The following is a 15098-nucleotide window of genomic DNA, read 5'->3' on the forward strand; positions in this document are numbered from 1 at the left end:
ACTGTGAGCCCCACAGGGGACAGGGGCTGGGTCCGACCTGATTCGCCCATATCCAGCCCAGCACTCAGTACAGTGCCTGGCATACAGTAAGCACTTAAACAAATGCCATTATTATTATTATTACAATCCAACTCTAAACAGACACATTCGCTGCCCCCAATGAGCTTACAGCCTAGATCAATCAATCAATCAGTGGTATTTATTGAGCGCTTACTATGTGCAGAGCACTATACCAAGCGCTTGGGAGAGTCCAATCCAAGAGAATTAGCAGACACGTTTCCTGCTCCTCTGTGGCCCGCCAAGAGATCACATCCATCCCACAGGCCCGATCCTGCCAAGCTCTGACTCAACTGCAGATGTAGCAGGCAACCCCTCCACCAGTCCCCAAAAAGAGGATTTTATTTATAATAATTTGTCACCCCCTGTAGAAAGTTAAGCTCCTTGTTGTGGTTTTTATGGTATCTGTTAAGCTCTTACTATGTGCCAGGCACTGTACTAAGCACTGGGGTAGATACAAGCAAATCGGGTCGGACACAGTCCCTGTCCCACGTGGGGCTCCGAGTCTTAATCCCCATTTTACAGATGAGGGAACTGAGGCCCGGAGAAGTGCAGTGACTTGCCCAAGGTCACCCAGCAGACCTAATAATGATAACTGTGGTATCTGTGAAGCGCTTACTGTGTGACGGGTAATTTAGCAAGGGCTGGGGTGGATACAAGCAAATCGGGCTGGACACGGTCCCTGTCCCACGTGGGGCTCACAGGTAATGAATACCACTGATTGATCGATTGATCGATTGAAAGCACTGGGTCCTGGGAAAAACCTCTCCGTGGGCCCTTCTCCTCTCCTAGGGGGCTCCCAGAAAAGCAGCGCAGCTCAGTGGAAAGAGCCCGGGCTTGGGAGTCAGAGGTCACGGGTTCTAATCCCAGCTCCGCCTCTTGTCAGCCGTGTGACTTTGGGCACTTCTCTGTGCCTCAGTTACCTCATCTGTAAAATGGGGATTGAGACTCTGAGCCCCATTTGGGACAACCTGATTGCCTTGTATCTACCCCGGGGCTTAGAACGCTTGGCACATAGTAAGCGCTTAACAAATACCGTCACTATTATTATAATTATAAATGAGCAGGGACGGGAGTCCCGGCGGGTGATAAAGGGGGGTGGTCTCCCTGCCCAACCTCCATTCCCAGCCCCTGGTTGGCACCTCACAGCTTGCCCTGCAGGAGCAACAGAGACCATACAATCAGCAAGTTCAGCCCAGTGGCCCAGGGTGATGTTCATTCGATAATAATAATAATAATCATGGTATTCGTTAAGCACTTACTATGTGCCGGGCACCGTATTAAGCACGGGGGTGGATATAAGCAAATCGGATTGGACACAGTCCCTGCCCGACGTGGGGCTCAACGTGGAGTCTTTGTACCCCACCCTGGGTCAGTCTGCAAGCTTAGAAGCTCCCAGAGGAGCGGTCCCGTTTTGTTTCGCTGTCTCCCTCCCCCCTTTAGACCGTGAGCCCGTCGTCGGGCCGGGATGGTCTCTATCTGTTGCCCAACTGTCCATTCCAAGCGCTCAGAACAGTGCTCTGCCCCCAGTAAGCGCTCAATAAACACCACTGAATGAGCGAACGAATGAATGAAGGTTCCTTTGGGGGTGCGGCTAGTAGGAGGGAGCAGGATTTAATCCCCATTTTACGGGTGAGGTAACCGAGGCCCAGAGAGGCGAAGCGACTGGGCCGAGGTCCCACGGCGGACCCGTGCCAGGGTCAGGATTAGCACCCAGGGGTCCTCCGCCCCCCGGGCCCCGGGCTCTCTCCTCTGGGCCACGCCGCCCTCCCCGTAGGCGGGGAGCCCTTCTCTGTTACGTCGGGCACTCTCCCGAGCGCTCAACAGATCCGACCGGAGGAGCGAGCGTGCCGGGCGGAGCGCCCGGGCCGAGACGGGGGGAGCCGACGGGGAGGCCGGAGGGAGCGGGAAGACCTACCTGGCTGAGCAGCTGGCCGTGAAATATGGTGTTGACCACTTTGAGCACCTGCTTGGTGAGCTTCCTCTGGGAGAAGGGGATGAGGATCCTGCGCTTGGTGCCCTCCGACTCCAGCTCCTGCTGCACCTTGTCCAGCAGCTCGCAGAGGAACTCCTGCGCGTCCTGCTGGTCGTAGCCGCGGAAGGCCGGGATCAGGCTCCACACGGAGTGCAGCATGGCGAACGGGGACACCAGGGCCCACTTCCCGGACCACATGACGCGGAAGAGGGTGTGCAGTTCGTGGCAGAGGGAGATGTGCTTGGAGCTGGGCTCCTTGGGCTGGATCAGCTCCAGGCTCTGGCCGGAGGCCGCCCCGCCGTTGAGGCCGCCCGGCGGGCCCGGCCGCCCCCGGGCCCCGGCCGCCGGCCCGCCGGGCGCCCTGGCGAAGAGGTCTTCGGTGTCGGAGAGGTCCAGGGTCAGGAAGCACTCTCGGAACTTCTGGAGGTGGCTGAGCACCTGGAGGATGGAGTTCATGTAGCAGGTGTTGCCCAGGTTCCTCAGGCCCGTGACCCCCGGGGTCATGGCCGGCTTGCGCCGGACGGCGTAGAGCTGGCCGTAGGGGCCGCCGCCCGCCGCCGCCCGCGTCCTTGAGGTAGAAGAAGTGGCGGCGCCCCCCGGGAAGGAGCCCGGGGGCGAGCCCTCCCGGGGGGCCAGCAGCCGGGCGCTCTTCCTCGGGGGGGTGTTGGCCAGCTCCTCCAGGAGGCGTCGTTTCAGCTCGCGCCTCCGCTGCCTCGTGGCTTCCTTCTTCCTCTCCAGCTCCTCGGTCCGCCTCTTCTGTTCCAGCTTCAGCCGGCCCCGGGAGCTCTTCTGGAACCAGACCCTCAGGGCCTTGGCGAGCAGGCACTGCCGCCGGTGCCAGAGGGCCGTCAGCATCTGCGGCCGGCCCTGGGGGGCCCGGCGGGAGCGGGGCGCGGCCTCCCCCGAGGCCGTCGAGCGCAGCGTCCGCCCGCTCCGGCCCGCCGGGTCGGCCCTGGGGCTCCGGATGGCGGAGAGGGCGCTCCGGAGCAGCTTCAGGTCGCCCTCGGGGTTGTCGTTCAGGACGTAGTCCTCGCAGAGGTAGCAGAACACGTACAGGTCGTTCACCTCCATCGCCAGCGGGTGCCTGGTCTCCTCGAAGTGCTTGAGCGCGTGCTCCTCGATGTACCGCCCGCAAGCCACGTGGGAGCACTTGAGGCAGGCCCAGATGGACTCCGTGGTGTTACAGTCGATGCACTGCCACTTCTGGGGGTTCAGGATGGAGTGGTCCTGGGCGAGTCGTAACCGCCCCACGTGCTTACATCTATCCATGTCTCACAGACGGCTCCGCTCCTCTAACCTGCCGAGACCAAGCCAAAAGTCGGGTCTTTCTGAAGGGGTAAAAAGAAAGAAGAAAAGGCGACCGCAGAGCCCTTCTACCGTTCCAAGGGGACCCCGCTTTGCCCCTTTACCTCTTTTTTCTAAGACATCTTCGGGCCCGGAATCCCCAGTCTAAAATTTGGTTCCTCGGCCCTCGGAGGACGCCGCTGAGTGACCATACCACCCGAGGTTCCCAGAACGCCGATGCGCAGAGACCGAGCTCCCTCCGTCCCCGGATAAGAAATCACCTGAGACGAGACGGTGATTTTTCCCCTATATTTCCCCTAGGCTCAGGCTGAAACCGGAGTGTACTTATTTGCTTTTTTTCCACCGTTTCTGTTAAGCACCTACTATGTACCAGGCATTCTACTAAGTACTGGGGTAGATACAAGCTAATCAGTTTGGACACGGGCCATGTCCCACACGGGGCTCCCAGTCATAATCCCCATTTGACGGATGAGGGAACTCGGGCCCAGAGAACTGAAGCGACTTGCCCGGGGTCTCACGGCGGACAAGTGGCGGAGCCGGGACTAGAACCCGTGTCCCTCTGATTCCCAGGCCTGTGCTCTATCCACTGGGGAATGTTGAATTTCCTTGGGATTCCAGGGGCCCTCCAACCCCACCACCCAATGGCGGTTGGTTCAATCTGTTCAGGAAAAAGTGTGGGAGCTCTCCGCCCTCACCCCTGCCCCCAGGGACCCCACTTGAGGGATCGCCTGAGCCTGGGAGTTGGAAGATCATGGCTTCCAATCCCTTCTCCACCACTCATCTGCTGAGTGACCTTGGGCAAGTCACTTCACTTCTCTGGGTCTCAGTTAACTCATCTGTGAAATGGGGATTAGGACCGTGAGCCCTGTGTGGGACAAGGAACGCGTCCAGCCCGATTTGCTTGTATTCTGCCGGCCCTTCCCACCCAGTGCTTAGTACAGTGCCAGGCGCATAGTAAGGGCTTAACAAATATCGCAATTATTATTATTATTATTAGTTCCTTTGAGTTCTACCAACCTGGGCTGCTTTGGGAGCTGACAGACACAAGGGTCTCCACATTTCATTCCGGGACCCTTGGATGGGTGGTTCCGGAAGAGAGAGGGCGTGGGAAAGTGGAAGGAATCTCTAGAATCTGTCCTTTCCTCGCCTCCCCTCCTCCCAAATTGCTACCACCCTGAGCCAAGCACTTATTTCCCGCCTTGACTCTTACATCAACCACCTCGTTGACCTCCATGCCTCTCGCTTGACCTCCATGCCTCTCGCCTCTCCCAGTTGATTCTGTTGCCCGGATCATTTTTCTGGAAAACCATTCAGTCCCTATCTCCCCACTCCTCAATAACCTCCGATCGTTGCCCATCCGCCTCAGCTCCCTTAGACCGTGAGACCCGTGTGGGACAGGGACCGCGTCTGCCGTGATTGACCTGTAACTACCCCAGCGCTTAGAATGGGTCTTGGCGCATAGTAAGTCCTTCACAGATACCATAATTAGAGGAGCGGCATAGCGTAGTGGATAGAGCACACGCCCGGCAGTCAGAAGGTCATGGGCTCTAATCCCAGCTTGGCCATTTGTCTGAGACTTCACTTCTCTATGTCTCAGTTACCTCATCTGTAAAACGGGGATGAAGATTGCGAGCCCTTTGCAGGACAGGGGTTGTGTATGACTCGATTTGCTGGAATTCACCCCAAGCTTAGTAGAGTGCCTGGCACATAGTAACTGCTTAACGAATACCATAAGTATTATTATTATTATTGCCTTTAAGGCACTAGATCAGCTCTCTCCCTTCTACCTGACTTCTACAACAACTTAATCTGCACGTTCTTCTCTTCTAACAGCAAACTAATCTGTGCAATCCACTCCTCTTAACAACAACCTACTCTCCACACCTCCATCTCTTCTATCAGCCTCCATCCCCTTGCCCACATCCTCTCTTGAACCTGGAACTCCCCCTCTTTTCATATCGGAGAGTCCGCCTCTCTCTCCTCTCTTCAAAACCCTCCTAAAATCACACCTCCTCCAAGGGGCCTGTCCTAATTAAGCCCTTGCTTCCCCTATTCGCTTCCCCCCTGTGTCGACTCTGCATTTGACGATGTACTTCAAAAGTACTTTGACACTCACCTCAACCCCATGAGACTAATGTAAATATCCTGACATTCTATTTCCCCGTCCCCGCTCCATTATTTATTTGAATGTCTGCCTCCCCCTGAAGACTGTAAGCCCGTTGTGGGCAGGGAATGGGACTGTTTATTGTTTTATTATACTCTCCCAAGCCCTCAGTATGGTGTATTGCACACAGTATGTGTTCAATAAACACGATTGAATTAATCAATTAATTAATGGTCTCTTGTCTAGTCTACCAACTCTATTGTATTGTACTTTCCCAAGCACCTAGTACAGAGCTCTGGCACACATCAAGCGTTCAATAATTACCACTGATTGATTGAAGGACTCAGAAAACATTTCTCACGTAAGTTACTGGAGGGAAGCTTAGTGCCAGAAAAAAGGCTCATTTATGCCACTCTAAATGTACTTCCCAGAAGCAGATAATAGGAGTAAGTGAAAAAGGGGAAAACAAAATCAGGAATTTATCAGTGGGTGGAAATCATTTGGAGGCATCAAACTTGTGGTTCAATCCAAATGATTAAAAAAGAAAAGATCTCATGTCCCAGGGATGCCAAGGCTCACAATGACGGATTGATCTGAAGGAGTTTGGCTGGAGGGGGTCTCAGTCCCACTAACTTAGAAAGTGTCTCAGGGCAGAGAACATCTAATAATAAAAAAAATAATAACAATAATATTTGTTAAGCACTCACTACTGTACTAAGTGCTGGGGCAGATACAAGCTACCCCATGGGAAGCAGCAGGCCCTAGTGGATAGAGCATGGGCTTGGGAGTCAGAAGGACCTGGGTTCTAATCCCTGCTCTGCCACTTGCCTGCTGTGCAACCTTGGGCAATCACTTCACTTCTCTGTGCCTCAGTTACCTCATCTGTAATATGAGGATCAAGACTGGGAGCCCCATGTGGGACAGAGACCGTGTCCAAACTGAATAGCGTATATCTACCCCACGTCTTAGAACAGTGCCTGGCACATACTAAGCGCTTAAATATCATGATTACTATTATTATTATCATTTTTATTATTATACAAGCTAATCAGGATAAACAAGCTAATCAGGATAATACAGGATAACAAGGCTGGATACAGTCCCTGTCCTGCACAGGGTTCATTCATTCATTCAATAGTATTTATTGAGCGCTTACTATGTGCATAGCACTGTACTAAGCGCTTGGAATGTACAAGTCGGCAACAGATAGAGACAGTCCCTGCCCTTTGACGGGCTTACAGTCTCATCGGGGGAGACGGGCAGACGAGAACGATGGCAATAAATAGAGTCGAGGGGAAGAACATCTCATGAAAACAATGGCAACTAAATAGAATCAGGGTGATGTACATCTCACTAAACAAAATAAACAATATAAATAGGGTGATGAAGATATATACAGTCGAGCGGGCGAGCACAGTGCTGAGGGGGTGGGAGGGGAGAGGGGGAGGAGGAGAGGGAAATGGGGGAGAAGAGGGTTTGGCTGCGGAGAGGTGAAGGGGGGGTAGAGGGAGCAGAGGGAAAAAGGGGAGAGATCAGTCTGGGAAGGCCTCTTGGAGGAGGTGAGTGAGTGAGGAGGGTTCACAGTCTAAGCTGGGAGGAGAACAGGTATTGAGAAGTGAAGTGAAGTGCCTTGCCCAAGGTCACACAACTGACAAGTAGAGGAGCTGGGATTAGAACCCAGGTTCTTTGACTTCCAGGCCTGTGCTCTTCCCACTAGGCCACGCTGCTTCAGTCCGGTGTGGGCAGGGATTGTCTCTATTGCTGAATCGTACTTTCCAAGAGCTTAGTACTGCGCTCTGCACACAGTAAGCGCTCAATAACTACAATTGAATGAATGAATGAAAAGACTGGAAGCACTGGGGAAAAACTGGAGTGGACTCCTTTCCGGCTTCCTGACGGAGACTCACCTTGTCACTGAACTCCCAGAGCAGCAAGGACACCCTTCGTGGTCCCAACGTCTCACTCCCCACCTTCATCTTTGCTGCTCTCCTTCCCCTGGGCCCCCCATACTCCCCAGGAGTTTGTTGAGACCATATTAGTTCCCTTACCTCTAAACCATGAAATGCGCCGAATGTACCTCCGAACGGTAATGGATCAACTATCACCCCATCTTCCATCTCCCTCCTACCATTCCTTTCCCAACTCCTCGAGAGAGTTGCGGACCCTGGCTGCCTCCACTTCCCCTCCTCCAACTGTCGCCTCGACCCCCTGCTCTCTGGCTTCTGCCCCCTCCGCTCTACTGCGCTGAAACTGCCATCTCGGAGGTCATCAGTGACCTCCGTCTTGCCAAAACCAACGGCCGCTACTCCATCCTAAACCTACATTTCTATTACCCTATTTATTGTGTTAATGAGGTGCACATCCCCTTGATTCTATTCATCGCGATTATGTTGTCTTGTTTTTGTCCGCCGTCTCCCCCGATTAGACTGTGAGCCCGTCATTGGGCAGGGATTGTCTCTATCTGTTGCCGAATTGTCCATTCCAAGCGCTTAGCACATAGTAAGTGCTCAATAAATACTACTGAATGAATGAACCTCTTCGACCTCTCATCAGCCTTTGATACTGCCCCTTGTCCTAAAAACACCAGTCCGATCCAATCCGATCCAATCGCATTTATTGAGCGCTTACTGCGTGCGAAGCACTGTACTAAGCTAACAGCTGTACTGCTGCTTGTTAAACACAAACACCAGCCAACCTTGTTTTCGGTGACACTGCCCTGTCCCGGCTCTCTTCCTACCGTTCTGGCCTCTCCTTCTCAGTCTTTCTCGTCAGCTCCTCCTCTGCCTTCCGCTCTCTAACTATGAGGGGCGGGAGGGGTAAAGGGCTCTCTCATGGCTCGAGCCTGTGTCCCCTTCTCTCTCCATCTACACCCGCTTGGAAAATTCGGTTGCTCCCATGACTTCAACTCCCACTTCCACAAAGATGACTCCTAATTCTACCTTTCCAGCCCAAACCTCTCTCCTTCTCTACGATTTCACATTTCCTCCCAAGCCTGCGGCTTGGGGATTATCTTGATTTGTCGCTCTTATTCAATCCATCAGTGGTATTTATCGAGCACTTACGATGTGCAGAGCACTGTTGGGAGAGTACGATACAACTGAATTAGCCCGCCCGTTCCCAGTCTGTCACCAAATCCCGTCGGTTTCACCTTCGCGACACCTCTAGGATCCGTGCTTTCCTCTCCATCGTAAATGCTTCCCCGCTGGTCCAAACACTTGTCATATCCTGCCTCGACTACTGCCTCGGCTTCCTGGCTGACCGCCCTGCTTCCACCCTCTCCCCTCTCCGGTCCATATTTCACCCTGTTGCTCCTAACGATCTTCTGAAAAACGGTTCCAGACCCTCCAATCGTTGCCCATCCGCCTCGGCATCCATCAGAAACTCCTCACCATTGGCTTTAAGGTACTCAAAACGGCTTTCTCTCTCCTAAAGAACCCCGTTCCTCTCCCTTTACAACCCATTCCACACACCTCGCTCCTCTGACACCAACTAATTTAACTGTGCCTTGATCACATCTCTCTATCGGACCCCTTGCTCACCTCCCCGCCCCTTCCTGGACCTCCCCCCCGCTTCGTATCCGACAGGCCCTGACTCTCCCTTTCTTCTAAAATCACAGATCCTCCGGGAAGCCTTCCCCGACAAACCTCTCATCTCGCTCTATTCTCCCTTCTTTCTGTGCTTCCTATGCACACTTTTTCATGGTATTTGTTAAGTGCTTACTATGTACCAGGCACTGTACTAAGCGCTGGGGTAGACGCTAGATAAGAGCAGCGTGGCTCAGCGGAAAGAGCACGGGTTTGAGAGTCCGAGGTCACGGGTTTTAATCCCAGCTCCGCCGCTTCTCAGCCGTGTGACTTTGGGCAAGTCACTTGACATCTCTTTGCCTCAGTGACCTCATCTGTAAAACGGCGATCAAGACTGTGAGCCCCAAATGGGACAACTTAATAACCCCGTGTCTATCCCAGTGTTTAGACCAGGGCTTGGCTCAAAGTAAGCACTCAACAAATACCAACATTATTATTACCATTATAATTAGGTTGGACACAGTCACTCTCCCTCACGGGGCTCAAAGTCTCAATCCCCATTTCACAGATGAGGTAACTGAGGCACAGATCAGTGAAGCGACTTGCCCAAAGTCACACAGCAGACAAACGGCAGAACCGGGATTAGAACCCAGGTCCTCTGACTCCCAGGCCCGTGCTCTCTCCACTAGGCCACGCCGCTTCTCCACGTTGGGCCTGAATCTCCTAAGCGCTTTGATAGTCGCCCCACCCCGCCGTCCTTATGTACGGATCCACTTCCCCTATCTGTAATTTCTTTTAGCGTCTGCCTCCCCCCTTGGATTGTAAACTCTCTGAGGGCAGGGAGCGGGCCTCCCCACTCAATTGTACTCACCCAAGCGCCGAGGACAGTGCTCCGCACGTAGTGAGCGCTCAATAAATACCCGAGACGGACGGGCCCGCCGGGGCCCGCCGGGGCCAGGTCTCGTGCCTTGACAGCTCTGAGAGCCGACCTCCCCTCCATCCCCGGGGCCCAGGAGCGTCCTCCCCGTTAACACGCAGACCGCACGATTGTCTTGTCTCAAACTCCGCTGACACACACGCGGAACAAAAGGCACAATAGAGAGAAGAGTTTTTGGCTCAAGCACCACTCCGGCACCAACCAATAGGGCAGGTTCGAGAGAGATTAGTGCCCCCTCAAGCCTGGCACACTGCCCGCGGTAATCTGATTGGCACATCAGAGAAAAAGTCTTTAATTTGCTGTTCTTTCAAAAACCGGAAATGAAGACAAAGCATCGGGAGATGTATTACGGCGCTTCCAAGAAACAAGCCGCTAAATTATTACTGCTCCTTCTAACGCCACGTTCCGGACACCGAATCTGCTCTATCTGGTCTTTCAGAGGAGGGGAGGAAATTCTCGCAGAAAGCCCACACGGCATATCTCCTGTAAAATTCTCCCACCTGGCCCGTTCGGGGTGAAAAACCAACTCCACCCCTTCAGTTCTGTCATTATTTAAAGACGTTTCAATACTCACTGAGTCATATTTGAACAGCCTCTTCTTCGCAACTCAAAAACCAGTGGCTGGAATATCCCCATTTCAGCCAATGGGTGCCTTGGCAGGTCTTCGGGAATTTAATTGCTACCGAGATCTTCACCACATGAAACAGAGCCCCGTTTCGACGCCCTAGAAAAAAGGAAGAGCATTTCTGGGTTAGGAACGCGCAAACAAAATACCCTGACCGGGGCTGCGTGCGGAGTACATCTTCTCACCGAAAAAGTATATCCTCCCCCACACCGAGAGGGGAACTGAACATCTGAAAGACGGTCCCATCCGCCCACCTCTTGACCCCCGGACTTTGCCAGGAAGCACTATCGGATGAGAAGTCCACCCTGGAATTCCCTTTCCCGATCCATCAGTCTGCAGATCACGTGCATCCTCTCCCATTATAAGTCTGTCGTGGTCCCTGGCTGACCTAACCGTATGGCACGGTAAAATCCAAACAGGAAAACTCGACAAAATCCTGCATCTCACCCCTCAGATCCGAGTTAGGCTAAAGCAGTTTCTTGAAGGCGGGAGGGGGGAGAGGGGAGGAAATCAATTTGCCAAATCAAGCATTGTATCTGCTCTCTGATTTCAGAATACGATTTGTGACGATGAAGAGCCCTCGAGGGGAAATCTACCGTTCAGTGAAATAAACGAGGCTCGGAGAAATCGGGGGGCGGGCAGGGGGGGAAGCCAGAAGAGAATGTCAGCTGCCCTCGATCCGGCCGGAATGGGAACGGGTCGCTCTGCCCTGTAATCTAGGAACGGGGCTTACTCACCTCACACTGGCTCTGACTACGGGGTCTCAAAATATGGCCCAACAGGCTGAAATCCATCTTCACTGACAGAAAGAGGTGTTCTCACTTGAAAAGGCGAAACACGGAGCTTTTCCTAGACAGAGTCTCGGACGCTACAAGGGGCCACCATCCACGATGAAAACGAACGTACCGGTTTAGACACCACGGCCAACCAAAAGCCTGAAAGCCAAATGCTAATCAATGGGGGGGGGGAAGGAGGGGCGCACCAGCAATAAAATCAGAAAAGGATCCGACGGTTTCCAGCTTTTCCATCCTTCTATGAAGGGGAAAAGCGGGCACGGAGTTGGTGGGGGGCCAGGGGAGGAGAACAGCAAAACAACTAAAAATGAGGTCTGATAATGTCCCCAGAACCAAACTGGGAGGTGGCGGGAGGGGAAGAGGGGGGGAACCCAACAGATTGCTTTTCTACAGTTATGAAAGCCTAATTTTAAAAATTTCCAATCACCTCCAATTAGGCAATACTTAGCCTAAAGCCTGAATATTTTTCAGAAAAAAAATTAAACCTTTCCAACTCTTTCATTTGCTTTCCTTTTTCTTTCTTTTTTTTTTTTGACTGAAGACTGCTAGATTTGTCCTATCCATAAAAGGCTCTCGATCTATCGGAGCGGTCTCTCCGTTTCCCAAAAATCCAAGTTCAAACATCTCAAAGTGCCTTTTACCGGGGGAGTTTCGATCCCCTCCCACAACCAATTTCTTAGCAGAGCTGTTCGGTTTAACTATTCCCTGAGAAACAAAAATCTGAAAAGAGCAAAGAGGAGAAGAAAGAGAAAAAAAAATGATCGAAAGGAGGGAATCTGTTTATAGGTGGTCTGTGTTTTTCCCCTTTTCTCCTCATTGGTTTCTTCTCCATTCTTAACTAGGGAATGTGGAATATTCTTGTCTGATCTTGGGGAGACCAAATGGCATACATTGTAGCTTGAAAGGGAGTAGTCACTGTGGTAACATTCTGACAGCCTTCATTTACATAAAAGAATACTAATTACGCGGTATCATCAACATCTGTGATTCTGCTCACTGCCATATGCGACAGGGTTGGGTGTTTTAACCCTTTCTTCTACCGAACGCACTCAGGATTTCTCCGACCACAGAACCCCACGGGGGTTGCGTGGAAACTGAAATGCCGGCGAAGCCCTGGTATTTGTTAACGTGTTATTTCTAGGTAGTGGAGAAAGGACCTTTTCACGTATCGGTACAGCTATCTATTTTGAACCGGAGGAAAAGGAACATTACGAATCAGCCCCAAGAGACCAAATGGGACCTAAAAAGTATCCAGGGATCAATCGGTTTTTTCCCTTCGGGAACTGGGCAGGTATCGTTTGTGTCATTAATAGCTTATTTATTGGTGCTCGTTAAAATATTAGCATCAGTAAATAACCTAAGTGACAGGGAGGTGACAATTCCTTGAATCACCTAATAACTGTGGTATTTCTGTAGCATTTACTGTGGGCCAAACGCTGTACTAACTGGTCTGTAGATAGGAGACCGTCAGGTTCGACACGGGGCTCACACTGTAAGTAGGAGGGAGAACAGGTACTGAATCCCCATGTTACAGATGAGGTAACTGAGTCCCAGAGAAGTTAAGTGACTTGCCTAAATTTACACAGCAGGTAAGTGGCAGAGGTGAGATTGGAACCCAGATCCTCTGACACCCAGGTCCGGATTCTTTCCACCAGATCACGGCGCAAGAAGCCGGCTTCTTCACCGATGCTCTGTTTGAATGCCCGCTAGCACTGTCCAAATATTAAGGCATCGAGAGTGAACTCTGTGATCTGTGGAATTGGTTTTTTTAATGGTATTTGTCAAGCACTAACTATGTGACAGACATGGTTTCAAGTGCTGGTGTAGATACAACATAATCAGGTTGGACACAGTCCCAGCCCCACATGGGGCTCCCAGTCTTGATCCCCATTTTACAGATGAGGTAACTGAGGCCCAGAGAAGTGAAATGACTTTCCCACGGTCACCCAGCAAACAAATAGCGGAACCAGGATTAGAACCCAGGTCCTTTTCACCCCCAGGCCCGTGCTCTATCCACTGGGCCATGCTGCTTCTTCATTCTCATCTGAATAGAGAAGCTTTTTGTGAAACAAAACTCTGGAGTCCGTGCCTTCTCTCTTACTCATCCAAGGTCGAGTTATACAGCACTGGTTTCTGGACCTGATGTGAAAAATATGTTTCCTGGATTTTCATTAATTTGAGCGGTAGAGTTGGACTCCAAAGTTACAGATGTCTTGGGGAAATGGTCCAAATCAAATGGACGGTCAATCGATCCTATTTATTGAGCGCTTACTGTGTGCAGAGCACTGTCCTAAGCATTTGGGAGAGGCCAATATAACCGAGTTGGTAGACTCGTTCCCTGCCTACAAGGAGCTTACAGTCTAGGGGGGAGAACAACCTAAATTTAAATAAATGACGGGTACGGACGTACGTGCTGTGCGGCCGAGGGTGGGGTGAAAAAACCGTGCAGATCCGAGTGCCAGAGATCGGCCACAGAAACCTGGCACCTGACACTACTGCCAAAGCGGTCCAGGTAGAGTTTGGGAATCCGTTTTTTCTGAACACACCTGGAGGGAAGGGATGAGAGGAGAGGCGAGGACAGGAGGAGAAGGGGAACTAAGCCCTTCAAAGGACCATGGGAACACTTGGGAATAAAGCTCAGTTTCTATTTCTGGGGAGCGGGGTAGGCTGATCGATTGGCAAACGAATCAACCCCCCAGATCATTTCCCGGGCACTGCACCCCCGAAAAGCCAACGACTTTAAAGCGCTGCAGGGCTGGGGAATCCACACTCGATTTCTGGCCCAGGCAAAGGCGGAGAGGGAAGCATTCTCGAGGAGGAAGGCGGGCTATAATCCAATAAATAGCCCAAGGTAATTCAATGACACAGAATCACAGGAGCCTCCAAGTCTCTCTCCCACCGTCAACCCCCACCCCCTCCTCGCCGGCTAGATGGGAGGCCGACCGGCTTATTCGGAAAAGCCTCCAGCCTCCCGTAGCCCCCAGAGCTCAATCGCGACAGAAAATCCCTCCTTGCTAGGGCACCCCACCAAATAGTGTGAATAGTGAATAGAGCACGGACCTGGAAGTCAGAAGGCCATGGCCGGCTCTGCCGCTTGTCATTCACTCACTCAGTCATTCACATTTATTGAGCGCTTCTTGTGTGCAAAGTACTGTACTAAATGCTTGGGAGTGTACGATATAACAACAAACAGACACATTTCTGCCAACAATGAGCTCACGGTCTAGAAAGGGAGACTGACACTAATATACATAAAAAGATTAATGAATTCATAAATACACTACAGACATATATGTGCTGTGGGGATGGGAGGGAGGATGAATGATGGAGCAAGTAAGAGCGGCGCAGAAGGGAGTGGGAGAAGAGGAGGGCTTAGTCGGGGAAGGCTTCTTGGAGGAGATGAGCCTTCAATAAGGTCTGCTGTGTGACCTTATTCTTGTCTGTGCCTCAGTTACCTCCTCTGTAAAACGAGGATTAAGACTGTGAGCCCCATGTGGTACAGGGACTTTGTCCAACCCGATTACCTTGCATTTACTCCAGTGCTTAGAACAGTGCTTGGCACATAGTAAGCGCTAAACAAATACCATCATCAGTATTAGTATTATTATTATCCTCCCCTAAAGACTGGCCTTAAGGGGTGTCATCCAACTGCATAGTAGCTGGGAAGGATCCAGGCCGGGGGGCTAGAGGACAGGGTAGAAAGACTCGCGGGGATAAGGGTGCGGTGTGGTGGACAGCCGCGGACAAGGGGGTCACAGCAGCCCGGCAAACGGCCCG

The 15098-nt window shown here is 52.0% G+C and overlaps 1 protein-coding gene across 12 annotated transcripts in view; it reads right to left on the reverse strand.

Annotated features, from left to right (window-relative positions):
• Positions 1-15098, reverse strand: part of USP49 (ubiquitin specific peptidase 49) — an 87425-nt gene that overhangs the window by 14378 nt on the left and 57949 nt on the right. For 10 of the 12 annotated variants that reach the window (XM_039912576.1, XM_039912574.1, XM_039912575.1 and 7 more), the window contains 2 exons: positions 10477-10626; positions 1976-3329 (listed from right to left, as the gene is read on the reverse strand). In XM_039912576.1, coding sequence (XP_039768510.1) covers positions 1976-3301 — 1326 coding nt within the window. In that variant the 5' untranslated portion in view covers positions 3302-3329; positions 10477-10626. Of the gene's footprint in view, positions 1-1975; positions 3361-10476; positions 10627-15098 lie in introns of all 12 variants that reach the window. The other 2 variants (XM_039912579.1, XM_039912578.1) reach the window with 2 other exon arrangements.

The sequence above is a fragment of the Ornithorhynchus anatinus genome, chromosome 7 (assembly GCF_004115215.2).
Source record: "Ornithorhynchus anatinus isolate Pmale09 chromosome 7, mOrnAna1.pri.v4, whole genome shotgun sequence".
Lineage (NCBI taxonomy): Eukaryota > Metazoa > Chordata > Mammalia > Monotremata > Ornithorhynchidae > Ornithorhynchus > Ornithorhynchus anatinus.